The following is a 19,526-nucleotide window of genomic DNA, read 5'->3' on the forward strand; positions in this document are numbered from 1 at the left end:
GTGCCACACATAAGCCAGGTGGGCAGTGTGCGCTCTCCGGCCAGCCTCGCAGACCAGCTCCTGCACAAACCCACGGGGAGCTCAACTGGCCCCTGCGGTCCTGGCGGCTGCAGCCCAGCTCACCCGGAAGAGGCCACGCAGGTGCGGGGTGGGCTCCTCACGGGCACCCAGCATCTTGAGCGCAGAGGGTTGGGAGGGGGCTTCCCAGTGCACGAGCCCTGGTATCCTGGAGGAGGGTAGCAGGGGGAGTGAGAGTGAGCTCAGCAGACACCCTGCATTCTCACGACACCGCCATCCTCATCACCCCCACCCTCAGGCAGCCAGCAAGAGGTCGCAGCCCCCTGTCTGGGTGCCGAGGGAGGTTGGTCACCGCCACCCGCGCCCCCCCCCCCCGTTCCAGCCCGGGGCCCGGCCCCAATCGGGTGATCAGGGCCTGATCAGCAGGGCGATCAGGCCCCTGCTTGCACCCACTTAGGCCTGGCACCACCCACTCACCTGCTCCACCATCCTGCCATGGTCCCGCTCTCATCGGAGCCCATAGGGGCTGGCAGCACTGCATCACTGACACCCACCATGTTCCGCGCTGCCCCCTGGTGGTCAGCGCACGTCATAGCAAGCAGTCGAACTCCTGGTCGAGGGGACAGTTTACATCAGGGGTCCTCAAACCTTTTAAACAGGGGGCCAGTTCACTGTCCCTCAGACCGTTGGAGGGCCGGACTATAGTTTAAAAAAAAACTATGAACAAATTCCTATGCACACTGCACATATCTTATTTTGAAGTAAAAAAACAAAACGGGAACAAATACAATATTTGTATTTGCATGTGGCCCGTGGGCCGTAGTTTGAGGACCCCTGGTTTACATGTTAGGCTTTTATTATATAGGAGGATATATACACAAAATCATTGGGGGGGGGGGGGGAAAGAGAGCAGGGCCTAAAGTGGTTCTTAGTAGAAAAGGGAAGTTTGAGGCAAACTAGACTGTAGTTCCAAATTCAGAAGTGACCAGGATTATTATCATGAGTATTATTTGTGTATCAATGATTTTTCAAACTTTAAAAAAAAATTAAGCAGTAAAACTTTGTTTTACTTTTCTAAGCAAAATTTCTCCTGCATACCCATACAAAATAGATGAAAACAGAGATAATTAGGATTCCAGGAATTCTGTTAACTCGGCTCCAGTATTCCCTTTATTGGTGGTCCAGACACATCTCCATAGAACCTAGTATTATTCCATCTACCAAAGTTCTGTGCAAAAGTGATTTCTAGGACTTACAGAAAATACTCCAGTCTATACAGGAATTATCAAGTGAGAAAAAATTTTAGTGACAACTGAAAAGGCCTGATTTTTAGACTATAAGCTGAATCTTGATTTTTAGTTCCAAAGTAAAAAATGGAATACTTAGAGAAAAAGCTTTTTGTCTGTGAATTAGTGGAACTTAGTCCATTTTTATTTCCTACTACCCCCACTTGAGATCTCTCTATTCCACAGCACAGCAAACTAAATATCAGTCAGAATTGTACATGAAAGAATTGCTCTATAGAGTGAGAAGGGAAGGACATATAATTTCTACAGTGAGACAGTGGAGATAGGCGAAAAATACCGTCATGATTAAGATATACTTTCTTCACAAAATGCTAATAGACTGGGATTTCTTTTCTTTTTGTTAGGGATAAGGTGTGGGGGAGTTGGCAAAGGAAAGCCTCAAGAAGATAACAAAATGCAAACCCAGAGCTATATCACTCCTAAGGCAGGACTCTTTATTCTGTTTTACTTCCTCAACACAATCTGCCTGGCAGAAAAAGAAAAGCTGATAAGACCAACCAGAGCATCTTCAGATTTATTATTGATTAGAAGATTCCTGTATAGTTCTTAGGGCCAAGATTATGGATCTCTTGGGATTACTATTTATATTGGATTTGGAGGGTGTTCTCCCCAAAATTAAATATTCTATTCTATTGCCCCCACCAAGTGCACTTGAATTGGACCACACACTCCAATTTTGGTTCAAAACATGGTCAGTTTATCTCTGAGATAAAATTTTTAGCAGAACAATGGACTGGGTCTGCAGCATCAGTTTACATCGCCCATTCTATGAAATAGGCCCTGGAAAAGATCCACTTTTAGTCAAGTTTCTATTTGTTTTCAGATTACTACAAAGATTTCCACACTCTCCAGCCCCTTCTTTTACTCTAAAAATGTTGCCTTAATTTTCTCAGAAATGATGTGGATTATTTAGTGTGCAGAATATGAAACTTCCTGAAAGAGAGTTAATCCTTTATAATAAAGGGGTAATATGCAAATTGACCCTCACTCCGTTACACCACCACAAGATGGCTGCACCCACAGCACAGGTGGAGTTTCCATAATGAGCTGTAATGAGCGATCAGCAGGGATTTGAGGCTGCGTGGTGCTGGGCTGTGGCAGGGGACCTGAGGCTGCGCCCCCCCCCCCCGCCTGGTGGGGCTTGACAGGACCTCAGGCTATGCCCCCTGCCCGGCGGGGCTTGATGGGTGACCTCAGGCCACACCTCCCGCCCAGTGGGGCTTGACGGGACCTGAAGCTGCGCCCCACATCCGGCAGGGCTTGACAGGGGCCCTGTGGCTGCGCTCCCTACCCAGCGGGGCTTGACAGGGGACCAGAGGCTGTGCCCTCTGCCCGGCGCCAGGGAACCTGAGGCTGCGCTCCCCCTCCCCCGCCCGGCAGGGCTTGACAGGGGTGGGGCCGGCCGGGTCTGGGTCTCGCACAATTTCGAGGTGCACACTGGTGAGCAGAGACTTGACTCTGGGTCCTGCGGCATGCCCCAGACTCTGACAGGAGGAAGATTTTCATATACATTTTACTAATTTTCTTTCATCTCTGACACTTCTATTATAGAGAAAGGGCAAATAGCAATATTAAAATATTTCCTCTAATTAGTTCCCTTTTAATGTGCACAGATTTTGTGCACTGGGCCACTAGTACTCTATAAAGCATAGATAAGATGACTTTGGCATACTAAAGTAGGGGCTTTCATCTTTTGAAGATAGTAATGTCAAGTCAGATTTCTGAATCTTTTCTAGTTACAAATTTGGATTTTAAATAATGAACCAGATAAGGAATAGAAAAGATAACTGCTTGAATGCTTACCATGTTTGGCAGGCATGATCTGATTTAACACACATTTAACATCTTTTCAGATAATTTCCTGAGACAATGTTAACTCCATTGTGTAGATGAGAAAACTTAAGACTCAAAGAGAACAAGTAGGTAGACCAAAGACATATAGCTAGTAAGGAGGCATGAAGCCAGATTTGAACTTAGGTCCTTTTGCTCTTGTCCTTGCTTTTTGTACAATATTGCCTTTAACATGATTGTTCTCAAAGCCAGGTGTTGCCATGTTCTGACACTTTCATTCACTTAGAGAAAATAGATATATTTTTAATATGTTTGCAAATGAAAATTGCAAGCCATTATAAAGCTTATCTAATACTCTGTCCTAGATGGCTCTACTCTGCCTCTGATTAATTGGTGTTTTGAGGTGTCTGTTTAAATGTTGTCTTGGGCTGTTTTCTGATAATTCATTTAGATCAATTAATAGATAATTTAAGCCTTGCAAATGAATTCTTAATAGTAAGAGACAAACTGCAAACAAAGCAGTAGTGTCTGCTTGTTATAGCAACAATTAGATAGCTTTGTATCCCTGACTGGTTTGGCTCAGTGGATAGAGCGTCAGCGTGTGGACTGAAGGGTCCCAGGTTCGATTCCGGTCAAGGGCACACACACACAAAAAATAGCTTTGTAGCACATTGCCTAGCTTATAAGTAGTCAATATATAATATGTTTTGTCAAGATATAATATAATATATTTAACTGACTGAATTTTGGTCCTAGATTTTTTTCTTTCTTTTTCCTTTTAAAAAAAATATATATTTTATTGATTTTTTACAGAGAGGAAGGGAGAGGGATAGAGAGTCAGAAACATCGATGAGAGAGAAACATCGATCAGCTGCCTCCTGCACACCTCCTACTGGGGATGTGCCTGCAACCAAGATACATGCCCTTGACTGGAATCGAACCTGGGACCCTTCAGTCCGTAGGCTCTATCCACTGAGCCAAACCAGTTAGGGCCCTAGATTTTTTTTTATACAAATTCTAACCTCAGCCATAAATGTCTTTGACTCGCTACATTGATGGATATGATCAGGATATCAGGGCAGCTCTATTGAGTAGGTAATACTGCTATTGCTGCTGTTGTCAAAACTGCCTTGTGGTAAGGGAGTAGGAGGCATCTCAACAGTCAGTTCATCTGTAAATTAGTGATAAAAATTCTATTTTTTTTGGGTTGTTGTGAGGACTGGAAGATAAGCTAACTAGGTGCCTAGCCATAAGACCAACTATTCAGAAATGTGACTATTATTTTACTGTAGTGTTTAATTACATTATTCCTTTGGTTTAGACCAGCCGTGGGCAAACTACGGCCCGCAGGCCGGATCCGGCCCGTTTGAAATGAATAAAACTAAAAAAAAAAAGACCATACCCTTTTATGTAATGATGTTTACTTTGAATTTATATTAGTTCACACAAACACTCCATCCATGCTTTTGTTCCGGCCCTCCGGTCCAGTTTAAGAACCCATTGTGGCCCTCGAGTCAAAAAGTTTGCCCACCCCTGGTTTAGACTCTCTACATATATATCCCTTGTTTTGCCTGAAATGTAAAAAATTTAGGAAGGAAGTATATTCTGGAATCTTTTAATATTTGAATTTTTTAAAAAAACCAATTAAGTGATATAAAAGTAATAGCCAGTAATAGCAGTTACTCTGTGCCTGGTACTGTTTTGAGCACTGTTATATTTATTGACTCATTTTATCCCTACAGCAGTTTTCTGCAATGGGCATTAATATTATCCCCATTCATTTTACAGTTGATGAATTTTACAGTTGATGTAATGAATCCAGATGGAAAAACCTGCTTTAGGAAGGGAATCAGCATATTCACCTTAAGGATATTCACAGTAGCCTATCTGAATTAAGTTTGGTAGATAGGAAGGATCCAAGCAGGAGCCTATTAGCTAGATTCCCCTAAATCCCATTGTTTCTGGGTTGCCTCGCAGGAACTTGGCCATGAGTGTGTTTTACTCTTTCTCTGCTACCTGTGAATTGCCTATCTCCTCTTTAAAATCCCAGACCCATGCCCCCTTTCCTCCTTTGTCCATATATTATGTAAGTCTCTATAGCCCAGTGTGTTTTGGAACTCATTATTATGACACCCCTGATATACGTAATAATAAACCTTGCACTTTTTCTCCTCTTAATCTGTCTCTGTTAAATTTTATTACTAGCTTATAAGCTTTATAAGCTAGAACTTAGGTGGGAGGAAAATTACTTTTTTAGCTTAGCCCCCACAATATGGATAACCTAATATGCTAGCAAAGGCCGTTGTAAAAAAGAATCACTTTTCAGTTGGTGTCTTCATAACTCATGGCTAAGTCAGGCACTTCCATTGCTAGGTATTTGTATTTCTAAGGGCTTTGTTCATAGCTGACCTATAATTCTACAGTTCAGTATATCTTCCTCTTTCCTCCTCCACTCCTGCCCCCCTGTCCTCTGCTATCTTCCCCTCCACTCCCTTTTGCTTCCAATTTCTCTCTTCTCTCTCTCCTTCCTTTATGAGGATACTGCCTCCCAAAATTGGGAGTAGTTGGTGAGTAATCCAGTGACTCATGGTTTCAGGTGTTAAAACTATCTTCCTGCTGAAGCTGTGGGTTAGTTTTCTTTGGAAGCTGAGGACTGGATTCTGTCAGCTGAGCTCTTGCAGGGGAGCCATGCACTGGAAGGACATAGCCCAGGTAGGAAAGAAGTCAGATTAAAGCCTGGTTTATTTCTTTAGTTACTGTGTAGAGAAAACAACACATCTAACTGATCATTTGTAAATAATTATATTAAAAGTTTGTTGGGGTTTTTTTTGTTTGGTGGTTGTTTTTTTCCAGTTCTAAAGATTCTAGTCTCAAAGCCATCTTTTCACCAGTATAGTCAATTTTTATCCTCCCAGAGTAATAGTTAAACTTGATTTCCATATCTGTATTTCCTTAGACAACAGATTACATGTAAGTTGATATTCAAATGAATAACAACAACCTAAGAAAACTAAACCATGCCTACGCTGGTAGTCTTGGATCAAATTATATTTCGTATTTGCTTCCCTTTTATATTGTGGTAGATTCTGAGCTATTAAACATAAACATAAGGGTCATATTGTTATCTTTTATCAGTGGAAGTGGGGTTCTTGGGGTACCGCTGGAGTAAACATTTCCAGAGGCCCTCACAAGAGGGTGAGATATGATAGAAAGCTTTATTTCCTTGGAATTATACCCCTTGGTTTCCAAAGTCCCATTTCTCTTAGTTCAGCCATAGAAGAAGTATAGCTGGGGTTTCAGTAAAGCTAGAATCAAAGCCAGCATCTAGAGTTTCCTTTCCATGTTGGAGCCAGGCTAGCTGTAGTCCATTAGTCCATTGTGTATGGGGTCCACATGGCCATGGACCATGTGGGGGAATGCAGGGGAGCAGGAACAAAAGAGCCCCATAAGCCCAGAGTCACATGAGTCCCAAGGAGCCAAGAGCACAAGAGAGCAAGTTTCTTTGTTCAGGGAATTGAGTATCCAAATTTTGCTTGCAGTTGCCACCCCTATTCTGGCCAACCATCTCTGTCCCCAGGTGTGATTGACAGTCAAGTATCTTCCCTATGTCATCCCAACTTTACTGGGCATGCGACTATCTTCCTTTTGGCCAATCCCCTCCCCCCAGTGTTTTGTGGGGAACATGCCTATAATACCTGGCCTTCCCTTTGCTCCTTTCCTATTCTATATAATAAAAGGCTAATATGCAAATCGACCAAACAGCAGAACGACTGGTCACTATGATGCACACTGACCACCAGGGGGCAGACACTCAACACAGGAGCTGCCCCCTGGTGGTCAGTGTGCTCCCACAGGGGGCGCACCACTCAGCCAGAAGCCGGGCTCACAGCTCTGCGGCAGCACTAAGGATCCCTTGGGGGATGTCCGCTGAGGGGTGCCAGACTGGGAAAGGGTGCAGGCCGTGCTGAGGGGACTCTCACCCCCCACCCCCAGTGCACTGGGCCTCTAGTTATTAATAACTAGTTAATTACAATGGTATCAATATTACATACTGTAATTATGGCATCTGAAATCCCATTCAGAAAGAAAAATCACACCGTGGGAACCCTGTACAACCTAAGAGAGTGAACCTAAGGCACTGAAGAGTTGAAACTCTTGGCAACTTGACTATCTGGAACTTTCACTCATCCTCCCTCTGCTGCCTTCCTCTGGTCTTTTCACTGCTAGTTAGCATGTACTTAAAAGATGAATAGGGCAGATGGAGGAAGCGATACAAAACAGTTATTGTAAAAAAAAAAAAGGAGAAGAAGAAATAAAAAGGAAAAACAAAAAACAAAATAGTTATTGTACTAGTCCCTAACTATTCTGTATGGTGTTGTTGTTTTTTATTATTATTAGTGGAGTATATAATGTCATTTTATTATTCATTTTGGTTTTAAATTATATTTTGATTTTATTTAAAGGCACAATATTTCTTTTGTGTTCATCTAGAAAGAAAATAATATTGTTTTATTCACATCAATAGTAATATATTGAATTCATTTATGAACTCAGTGTGTTTTAGAGTTAGAGATCAGCATAAATTCTGTTCAGACGGCAAACTGAGGAGATACAACCAATATGAAAAAAAGAGAATGCATGTCTGGACTGGCAAGTTAATTATTAGCATTTTATGAACATTTCAGAATTGGTATATTATTGTCATCACAAAAATGTAATTCAACTTTTTTTTTTAATATGAGAGTAACCTATATACAGTTCTTTCTGGCAAATTGCTGATGATGACAAATTAGGGATGGGAAGCAAGGAAAAGGGTGTGCTCTTAAGTCTCTGAGATGGTAAATTTGTAATTTGACATGCTTATTGGGAATTTTTATTACCTAGAGTGGTTATTTAATTATGTATTTCTGTTATTGTTCAATAGAGAATAGTTTCTAAAACCTTTCTGCATAGGCCCTACTCTAATTCACCACCACAAGCCATATCAATTGGCACCTTCTTAAAAGACTTTTTTCTCCTGAGTTAGATAAAACTAACCTATCCCCTGCTTTGGCTAAGAGTTTTGAAGTATGATAGTTTAAGTTTTCATATCTAAGCAGCATGTCTTTTTCTTCAGCTCTTTTTAATGGTTGCTTACCTGTATGAAAGGATAGTCATTGTGTGTGTTTTGGAGTCTCTTGCCTAATAAAAACTGTTTCCTGGTTAGAACTCATAGAATTTGGCCTCCAAAAGGTCTGAACTTAGTCATTGACTTTTTAAATTACTTACCTTACTGTCTCTGTCTCTAATGTTCACATAATGTTGCCCAAGTTTATCACAGTTGCTTGTGTTTTGGAATTTTAACTCTCAAGAGTGTACACATTCATTCTTACCACTTTCAGCAGTACCTTCTCAATCTTACCTGCACCTGTCTCCAGCTACCAATAAGTGTCCCTATTAGAATGGAAAGAATGATTCCATTGCCCATGACATGATTTAGACCAGAGGTGGGCAAACTTTTTGACTCGAGGGCCACAATGGGTTCTTAAACTGGACCGGAGGGCCGGAACAAAAGCATGGATGGAGTGTTTGTGTGAACTAATATAAATTCAAAGTAAACATCATTACATAAAAGGGTATGGTCTTTTTTTTTTTTTAGTTTTATTCATTTCAAACGGGCCGGATCCGGCCCACGGGCCGTAGTTTGCCCACGGCTGATTTAGACCCAAAAATCATGGGTCCACTGTGATAAAAATTGGATTTTTATATCTAGCCAGTAAAATACTTGTTCTCACCAACGTTTTCAGATGACCGTAATCTTAGAACATGGGTTGGAATTACAGTGATGTCTGAATACTAAAATGATTTTTGTATAATTAAATTGAACTGCAGATGTACCTTGTTTTACATAGATATGCTTGTAAACAAAAGTATGTGTGAAGAATGTAAATTAATTTATGCTTTAAACCCACTAAGGAGCTTTGTTATTTCAAGATATACCCTACTAAATCCTCTAACAAAGGAAAAATATCCCAGTTTACATCTTGTGTAAATCCTCATATATCTGTCTTGCTTAAAGCTAGGTATAATTGATTGGCCTATTGATTCTGGAAAAGTAGTCTTCTTTTGGGGTCTTTTTAACATCTACCTTTTACTGTGATGCTAGATCGAGCGGTTGGAAGTAAGCAGCCTCGCCCAGACTTCCAGTGCAGTGGCCTCCAGCACTGATGGCAGCATCCACACAGACTCTGTGGATGGAACACCAGACCCTCAGCGTACAAAGGCTGCTATTGCTCACCTGCAGCAGAAGATCCTGAAGCTCACAGAACAAATCAAGATTGCACAAACAGCCCGGGATGACAACGTTGCTGAGTACTTGAAGCTTGCCAACAGCGCAGATAAGCAGCAGGCTGCCCGCATCAAGCAGGTCTTTGAGAAGAAGAACCAGAAATCTGCCCAAACCATCCTCCAGCTACAAAAGAAGCTTGAGCACTACCACAGGAAGCTCCGAGAAGTGGAACAGAATGGGATCCCCCGGCAGCCAAAGGATGTCTTCAGGGACATGCACCAGGGTTTGAAGGATGTGGGAGCGAAGGTGACTGGCTTCAGTGAAGGTGTGGTAGACAGTGTCAAAGGTGGACTTTCCAGCTTCTCCCAGGCAACTCATTCAGCAGCAGGGGCAGTAGTCTCAAAGCCCAGAGAGATCGCTTCATTAATTCGGAATAAATTTGGCAGTGCAGACAACATCCCTAACCTGAAGGACTCTTTAGAAGAAGGGCAGGTGGATGATGGGAAGGCTTTGGGAGTGATTTCAAACTTTCAGTCGAGCCCAAAATATGGTAGTGAAGAAGATTGTTCTAGTGCCACTTCAGGCTCAGTAGGAGCCAACAGCACCACTGGAGGCATCGCTATAGGAGCATCTAGCTCCAAAACAAACACTCTGGACATGCAGAGCTCAGGGTTTGATGCACTATTACATGAGATCCAGGAGATCCGGGAAACCCAGGCCAGGCTAGAGGAATCCTTTGAGACCCTCAAGGAACATTATCAGAGGGACTATTCATTAATAATGCAGGCCTTGCAGGAAGAGCGATATAGGTAAGTTATATGGAATTACAATCCAAAATTACTTATATTTGGGGTTCCCTTTGCTTTGGCTATTGTGGGCGGGGGCTGGCTTTTAAAGATCTTTAGTAGAGTGTCTTTTTCTGGAACGTCCAGAGCACTTTAGATATGTAATATGATGTCTGCATGAGTTCCTATCATAGAATGCAAATGACAGGCACGACAAAATTAAGTAACTCCCGAGGTTACACACCAGTGAAGCATTGTAGTTGAGAGGTGATGATTACTGTAGCTCTCCAGTCTTCCATTCTAGATTAAGACTTTCAAATGAAGCCCAAGGTTTCTGAGGCATTTCACCTATTTGTAATTACAGAATCACAAGTCATTGCAACCTGTAGTATGTATACTACATTAATGTAGTATGTATACTAACTCTGTATAAATCAAAGACATAACCTGTCCAAAATGTAATGAACCTGTAGTTATTGGGCCTTAAGCACATTTATCTAGGCAGTTGGTGTAGAAAGATTAGACTGGAAATAAATCCAGATAAGCATGTCTGTTACCTTTACTATGAATTGGCAAACATTTGAATGGGAGTGAACTTAAACATGTGAAATGGTTCTGCAATAGTTAGAGAATTCTCAAAGGGGTAAATGCTTTTAGTTATAATCTGTGCTAAAGGTAGAAGCTAATAGCTTTTTTGTTTCATATTACACTGTATATTCATATTAGACCATTCTTAGTTATCTTTAAATGTGTGTCTTTTCCTCTTGTTTCCATCATATGCAGATAGAAAATAATGTCCACCATGTAGTACTTAATCAGATCCAAACTTTGTCAACCAGAGACAAACCACCTCACTGATACAGATTAAGGACTAATCTCATGGGAGTCACAGGTTGGATTAGGCCTTGAAAGATGTGAGTTTTGGTTTTGTTCGTTTCTAATGAGAGGGAATCCTCAGTAATTTTACTATATCAAGGGTTGAACAGGCAATCTTTTAAGGTTCCTCTCACCTCTTTTTTTTTTAAGTGATTTTTTTAAAGTTTGTTTTTATGAGATAATCTCAGGGCCTGAATAAATTATTCATGTGAATCAGTAAGATGAGTGAAGAGTTGCAGCAGCAAACTCTTTCACATGGTGAAAATGCTAATCAGTAATTCAGTCCTGTCTGTTATCTTCACTCTTCCATCCTTTAATTCAAACTTAAGACTGTGAGAAAAGAAAAGAAAAGAAGTGTGGGAAAGAGAAAGGAAGTTCTAAAAGCAAAAACATTACCATTCTTAATTCGTTGTTTTATATATTCTTTAATATACTTAGAAGACAATATCTAAAGCAGTGAGCAATCTAACAAATATTCAAGTAGACTCAAAATAAAGCACCTGGTCCTTTGTACTATATTATATTTAAGTCTTACATTCAAATTCTTGTTCTGCCACTTACTAATCTTGAAAATTGGGCAAGTTTCTTAACGTTCCTAAGTTCTGGTTTCCACATCTCTAACATAGGAAAAATAATAGTCGTTCATAAGGTTACTGTGACATTTAAATGAAATAATTTATGTAAAGCACATAGCTTGGTGCCTGGCCCAGTAAGTACTTTGTTGATATTAAGTAGCAGCTGCTACTGCTGCTTTTAAAATATGCCCCTTTGAGCCATGGAGACCTGGGTGTTCCATAGTTAGTTGCTCAAAAAACCAACTGCCTGCTTTGACCCTTTTATTTTAAATGGATAGCAAAACATTCCAGTTTTTAAATTCTTCCAGAGTTTAAAAATTCATATAGAGTTGTTATGTCTTCAAATCAGATGTAGGCCAATGTGAGAAAGTCAGGAAAAACAGGTCTCCCAAGACCCACCTTTGTATCCATTTAAAATAATTCAGAGACAGGACAGAACTTTAGCTCCATCCCCAGTCTACTTCCTTCCTAGACAAAAAGCCAAGCCTCCAGGAGAGTAGAATTAGAAATTAGAAGAGAGAGACTCCTGCAGGCTTGTCTTTTTGTTTGGGAAGGAAGTAGCCTAGGGATGAACTCAAGGAACACTTTTCTAACCAAGAACCATTAATGCGTACATAACTGCTCTAGATGCATTTCTGGTTATTTTCAATGCTTTCGTTTATTTTACTAACTAGAGGCCCAGTGCACAAAATTCATGCACTCAGGGGTCCTTCAGCCCAGCCTGCGCCCTCTCGCAGTCCAGCAGCACTTGGGGGATGTCCGACTGACAGCTTAGGCCGCTCCCCTAAGCCGTCAGTTGGACATCCTTAGCACTACCACGGAGGCAGGAGAGGCTCCCACCACCGCAGCTGCGCTCGCCAGCTGTGAGCCTGGCTTCTGGCTGAGTGGCGCTCCCCCTGTGGGAGCACACTAACCACCAGGGGGCAGCTCCTGCGTAGAGCATCTGCCCTCTGGTGGTCAGTGCAAGCCATAGCAACCAGTGGTTCTGCCATTCAGTCAATTTGCATATTAGCCTTTTATTATATAGGACTAGCGGCCCAATGCATGAAATTCATGTGAGAGTAGGCCTTCCTTCCCCTGGCTGCCGGCACCAGCTTCCCTCTAGCCGCCGGCAGGCACCTGGGACCTGGGCTTCCCTTGCAGCCCTGGCTACATCCTGAAGGATGTAGGTCTAATTAGCATATTACACTTTTATTATTATAGATTATCACAGTTGACAGGAGGAAGGTCATACTCAGAATTGCTGCTTGTTATTTTAAGTGATGGGGGAGGAGGACACTATCACTAACAGCATTTGCTAAACTCCTGTGATGCGAATAATGCTAGGTGCTTTACATATATTTGCTAATCCTCACAATAGCCCTGCAGGTGGATTGTATTATCCTTATTTTACAGATAAGGAAATTGGCCTCAGTGGGGTTTTAAAATTTGCCAAAGGTAGGTCACTTGGTAAGTGATAAAGCCAGGAATCAAACCCAGTTTTATATGATTCCAAAGCCAGTGTTTTTTTTTTTTCATATCAGGCCAGTTGTTTTGTTTTCCAAGCTTAAACCTAAAACCTCTATGATTGAAAGACTACTTTTATAGTCTAGCCCTGGACTTCATTGGCAATGGGTATTGGACCTTTTCCAGGTTTCACTAAAAGTCGAGTCACTATTTTTAACATATTTTGGAAAATTCTGTAAATGCATAAGCTCTGGAAAGTTTTCTCAAGCTAATACAACAGTGTAGATATGTACTAGAGGAATATATAAAGAAACCCTCATCCCCATCCTTATTTCCCCTTTTCAGAGTTCCTTCTCAATAATGTTACTTAATGTGCTTCCCATTGCTCTCTACCTCAGTGACTAGTGCCAAGTCAGGATTCTTGCTCAAGATCATCTACTTACTCTGGAAAAATCAGAAGCATTAAGGAGCCTGTAGAGTACAGTCAGTTTCCTTCTCTCTCTCTCTCTCTCTCTCTCTCTCTCTCTCTCTCTCTCTAACCATGTAATTGTGCCATGACTGAATAGTACTTTAGCCACCCACATGTACTTAGTCCTGGAAGCCATTGTAGCAGAGCTTGGATCTAAACTCCACCCCAACTTTTGACTAGTAGTTTAGAATTTGAGCTTTGCATTGGGCACTCAGATATGAGTGAGATTATTTTTGGAAAGGTAGGAGACAAGGTTTAGACAGGCTTTTAGTGATGGGATCTGTACTGACTTCATATTCTTCTTGTCTTGCTAGTAGTCTTTTCATCCCATTTAAGTATTATTGTAGATCTGTTAGTAGCAATGGAGTATTCACTTGGTACTTCAGAGATAAAAGGAGCCCTTAGATATCTAGTTTAATCTTGTTCTACAAATGAGTACAGTGAGACCTAGAAAGATAAAGTGACTTTTGCCAGGTCACACAGTAAAATGGTTTAACTTATATTTAATTTGCTGTTTAAAAACTGGAGAACCAGTCCTATTTTCATAGTGAGTATAATATATTAATGAGTTATGTAGGAAAAAAATTCAGCTGTGGCAAAATGCGTTGTAAACAGGAGAGAACTAGGAAAACAACTTATAGACAGTTTTATAGGTTCCTTTTGTAGTTTTTTCCCTAGGGGATCTGGCCCAGAATCCTACCCATCTACTGCCTGTTTAAAGCAATATCATGTAGGGCAGGGATGTTGATGAAAGCTTCTATTTTAAGGGGATTATTGTGCTTTAGAAATTGGCTTCTGAAATTATATTAAGCCCAGAAATATTTTAAATTGCACTGAGTCATAAGAGCAAAAATACAGAAGGAAGCAGTCACCATTAGCAGTCATCACTTGCAGTAGAACAGTCAGTAACTAGGCTAACCCAATTAGGTACAGGCCATTGAAGTTCTAACTAAACAAATTGTTGTTTAAATATAATTTTACTTAAAATAAAGTAATTATCACTGGACATAAGACAGATATAGCTATGTTAGCCCCTCTATTCCAGGTTTTAGCCCTGTTTGTCATCTAGCAAATTGATCAGAGAATCTCCAGAAGATATGTAGACTAGGTTTGGCCAACAAATTTGAAATAGAAACTGAGAATATTGGATTAAATTAGCTCTTTGTTTCTAAGAGAAAAAAAGCCCAATTAGGAGATGCTCTTAGGAAGGATAAGACCTTTCATAAAAGAAATTTACAGATGAGCTCCTCCCAGTTTAGCCACTAAAAAGGTAATGGAGGAAAAATGGGGAGGAAGGTTAGAGTAGGGAAGAAAGGGAGAGGAGTTAAATTACTTCATTAATAAATTAAGGTTGGAGGAAGACCTTATGTAACTCATTTAAGCCTCAGTTTCCTCTATAAAAACAAGATGATGATATCTATTGTACATGTTGTTGAGATTATTAAATGAGATATGGTCTGGGGTGTACCAGGATGTTAGAAAGCTATCATTACCAAGTCTGAATTACCCAGAAAGCCCTTCTAGCTTTTATTTATTCCCTATATACTTTAGGCATCTGCTGTCTCTTGTCTTTAAGACAATGCACTGCCCTAAAAGTTTGGGGGGGCTAATAGTCCATGGGGACTGGTTCTGTACATTTTCCTTTCCTTTTTCTAAAATTTATTTACTAGAGGCCCAGTGTGCGAATTTGTGCACTGGTGGGGTCCCTCGGCCTGGCCTGCGCCCTCTCGCAATCCGGGACCCCTTGGAGGATGTCGGAGAGCCGGTTTCAGCCTGATCCCCTCAGGCCAGGCCAAGGGACCTGTGCTTAGACTTTTATATATATAAACTAGAGGCCTGGTGCACAGATTCGTGCACTGGTGGGGTCCCTCGGCCTGGCCTGCGGGGATCAGGCTGAAACCCGCAGGCCAGGCTGAGGGACTGCACTTAGGCTTTTATATATATAGACTAGAGGCCTGGTACACAGATTCATGCACCAGTGGGGTCCCTCGGCCTGGCCTGCACCCTCTCGCAATCCAGGACCCCTCAGGAGATGTCGGAGAGCCGATCCCCACAGGCCAGGCCAAGGGACCCCACCGGTGCACGAATCTGTTCACCGGGCCTCTAGTATGCATATAAGATCTTTGGTTAATCTCTTCCCACCCCCATACCCCCCTTCCAAGATTCATCAGTCTGTTCCATGTTTCCATGCCTGTGGTTTCTGTTCCTGCGTTGAGTGTCTGCCCCCTGGTGGTCAGTGCATGTCATAGCTACCGGATGGTTGACCGGTCGCTTAAGCTTTAATACATATAGACTAGAGGCCCGGTGCACAGATTCGTGCACCAATGGGGTCCCTTGGCCTGGCCTGCGGGGATCGGGCCGAAACCAGATCTCCAACATCCCCTGAGTGGTCCTGATTGCGAGAGGGTGCAGGCCAGGCCAAGGGACCTCACCGGTGCACGATCGGAGCCCGGGAGGGACCATGGGAGGGCTCCAGGGCATGTCCAGCCCATCTCGCCCAGTCCCAATCGGCCGGATCCCAGCAGCAAGCTAACCTACCGGTTGGAGCATCTGCTCCCTGGTGGTCAGTGTGCATCATAACAACTGGTCAAACAGTCGGACACTTAGCATGTTAGGCTTTTATTATATAGGACTAAAGGCCTGGTGCACGAAATATGTGCACGGGTAGGGTCCCTAGGCCTGGCTGGTGATCAGGGCCTATCGGGGCCTTCCGGCTGCCGGCCGGGGCCTTCCTTCCCCGACTGCTGGCTGCTGACCAGGGCTTTCTTTCGTTCTGCACTGCCCCCCTGGTGGTCAGCGCACGTCATAGCGAGCATTCGAACTCCCGGTTAAACTCCCAAGGGGACACTTTGCATATTAGCTATATATATATATATATATATATATATATATATATATATATATATCCTAGTAATAGACAAACATGGTAATTGACCATACCTTCGCTACGCCTCCCATTGGCTAATCAGCAAGATATGCAAAATTAACCGCCAACAAAGATGGCAGCCAGCAGCCACAGAGCTGGAGCGAGCAGGAGGCTTTGCTTGCTCCAGTGATGGAGGAAGCCAAGGTTCCCCGCCTGCGCGCCGCTCTGAGCTCCGAAAGCAACAAAGTTTCAATTATAGAAGGTAAATAAACCCCAGATACCTGCTTTCAGCCGGCCATGGCCACGGAGCTGGAACCTTGGGTTGCCCCTGGCGATGGAGGGAAGCCAAGCCCTGGTTGGCTCTGAGCTCCACTCCAGGTTACAAAGTTTCAATTATAGAAGGTAAATAAATCCCTGAAAAAAAAAAGAAAGAAAGGAGAGGCTGGGAGCTTCCGTCGCCGGGGAGGCTTGGCCAGCCTGAAAACGGCCCTCAGCCCCTCACCCAGACTGGCTAGGCACCGCAGTGGGGACCCCCACCCTAAAGGGGGTGTGGCCAGCCTGAAAACAGCCATCAGCCCCTCACCCAGGCTGGCCAAACCTCCATGCGGTGGGCTTGACCAGCCTGAAAACAGCCATCAGCCCCTGACCCAGGCTGGCCAAACCTCCATGGGGTGAGGGTCCCCACTGGTGGGGGCGGGGGGGATTGACCAGCCTGCAAACAGCATCAGCCCCTCACCCAGGCTGGCCAGGCACCCCAGTGGGGACCCCCACCCGGAAGGGATGTGATCAGCTGCAAACAGCCATCAGCCCCTCACCCAGGCTGGCCAGGCACCCCAGTGGGGACCCCCATTCTGAAGGGCAAACCAGCCGGCCCCCACCCATGCACCAGGCCTCTATCCTATATAATAAAAGAGTAATATGCAAACTGACCCTAACAGCAGAAAGACTGGGAATGACTGGTGATTATGACACACACTGACCACCAGGGGGCAGATGCTTAATGCAGGAGCTTCCCCTGGTGGTCAGTGCGCTCCCACAGGGGAGTTCTGTCCAGCCACAAGCCAGGCTGACAGCTGCCAGTACAGCGGTGGTGGTGGGAGCCTCTCCCACCTCCTCAGCAGCACTAAGGATGTCAGACTGCAACTTAGGCCTGCTCCCCGCTGGCAAGTGGACATCCCCCAAGGCTCCCGGGCTGCCAGAGGGATGTCTGATTGCCAGCTTAGGCCCAATCCCCCCGGGGGGCGTGCCTAAGCCAGCAGGTGGTCATCCCCCGAGGCACAGGCCAGGCTGAGGGACTCCTCCCCCCCCCCCCAAGTGCACAAATTTTTGTGCACCGGGCCTCTAGTGTGTGTGTGTGTGTGTGTGTGTGTGTGTGTGTGTATAGTTGACACTATTACAGATGCCCCCCATTTTCCCTCCTTTGCCTACCCCCACTCAGCCCCCACCCACTTCTCCCTCTGGCCCTCACCACACCATTGTTTGTATTCATGGGCCATGCATATATATTCTTTGGCTAATCTCTTCTTTTTCAACTGAAGGCTAGTTCAATGTTTCTGAGCCTCTTTTCAGTCTTCAACACAAATGAGGTAACAAAAGTTAAGAAGGCAAAATCCACTTTCTGCAATTCAGCCAAGAATGTATTTAAGCTCCCACCACATGTCATATCCCCACTCCAACTATGTCTCTTTATTGTGGTCAAATACTAGCAGAAGCTACGTCAGATCCCTGGCAAACATTTGGGAAATAATGCAGTAGTTTGCTCCCATAGTTGCCTATCTGTGTCAGTCCTGGGACCTAGTTCTTCCTGTTTCTCTCAAATACCTACTCTACAAGATTCTTCAGCCATTCTGTCCTAGTGACCTATTGCCCAACTAGGGAAGTGCCACTGGCTCTCAGAGATGACTCCAAACTTTTGAGCCACACCTAAAGACTGATGCATTAGGTGAAGCATTCCCAACCTGTACACTCACCCAGTTTCTCATTCTCAGGAATTTGACCCAAAAGAGCCCTGGCTTATCTTTGATCTAGGAAGGTGACTACTGTGTTGATTAATCCAGTGGATGAAACACTTTTCCAAGATCAGTATTCATTTATGAATTGTTCACCAACAACAAAACATATTGAAATGTCTATGTTCCCTTTGAGTTGTACTGATTTACAAAGGACCTTTGAGGAAAAAGTATTAAAATGAAATTATTACTTTGTGTTCCACACTGAGTCTCTTGAAAAGCACATGCTAATCAAAATCATATGCTATTGGATAAAAAATCCCCCTTTTCGCTGTCTTCCTGAAAGTGGCTAGAGGTGACTTCTGAAAATGGCTTGCTATTCATTTGACCCAGAAAACTCCACAAAATCATGCAGATCAAGAGGTTCAAATCTTCATGTTCACTTTAAGAACACTTGTGAAATTGCCCAGGCCATCAGTGTATGCATATTCACAAAGCCACCAACTATTTGAAGGATGTCACTTTATGGAAGCAATGTGTCCCATTCCGTTGTTACAATGGTGGAGTTGGTCGGTGTGCCCATGCCAAACAGTGGGACAGGACAGAGGGTCAATGGCCCAAAAAGAGTCTGAATTTTTGCTGCACATGCTTAAAAATGCAGAGAGTAATGCTGAACTTAGGGTTTAGATGTATATTCTCTGGTCATTGAGCACATCCAGGTGAACAAAGCTCCCAAGATGCGACATAGAACTTAACAGACCTCATGAGCGGATTAACCCATAAGCTCTCCCTGTCATATTGATATGGTCTTACTGTGAAGAAAAGCAGAAGAGGAAGTTACACAGAAGAAAATGATATTTAAAAAAAAAAAAAAAACACTGAAGAAACAAAAACTTGTGGCCTGGGAATAAATTCAGCATAAAATAAATAATAATAAAAGTTTTCTTTAAAAAAAGAATCCCCTTTTTCATTTCCAGATAGCTTTAATTATTGTCAGATGAAGGGATTAAAATAAAAATTCCTTACAGGGAGTTCTTGATTTTAAAAAAATCACATATGAAAGGCTGAACACAATTGACCTTCCCTTTCCCCCCCCTAATCTTTAGTGTTAATATTTAATGAAAAGATAGAAGTGTTCTTTATATGAATTCCCTAGGTATCTGGCTTCTCCATTTT

At 43.0% G+C, this 19,526-nt stretch overlaps 1 protein-coding gene across 6 annotated transcripts in view; it reads left to right on the plus strand.

Annotated features, from left to right (window-relative positions):
• TMCC1 (transmembrane and coiled-coil domain family 1) overlaps nucleotides 1-19,526 on the plus strand; it is a 153,226-nt gene that overhangs the window by 113,120 nt on the left and 20,580 nt on the right. For 5 of the 6 annotated variants that reach the window (XM_006083806.3, XM_014451292.2, XM_014451293.2 and 2 more), the window contains one exon: nucleotides 9,262-10,193. In XM_006083806.3, coding sequence (XP_006083868.1) covers nucleotides 9,262-10,193 — 932 coding nt within the window. Of the gene's footprint in view, nucleotides 1-5,758; nucleotides 5,829-9,261; nucleotides 10,194-19,526 lie in introns of those variants that run through there. The other variant, XM_006083810.3, reaches the window with a different exon arrangement.

This window comes from Myotis lucifugus, unplaced genomic scaffold (genome assembly GCF_000147115.1).
Source record: "Myotis lucifugus unplaced genomic scaffold, Myoluc2.0 scaffold_8, whole genome shotgun sequence".
In the NCBI taxonomy this organism is placed as follows: Eukaryota; Metazoa; Chordata; class Mammalia; order Chiroptera; family Vespertilionidae; genus Myotis; species Myotis lucifugus.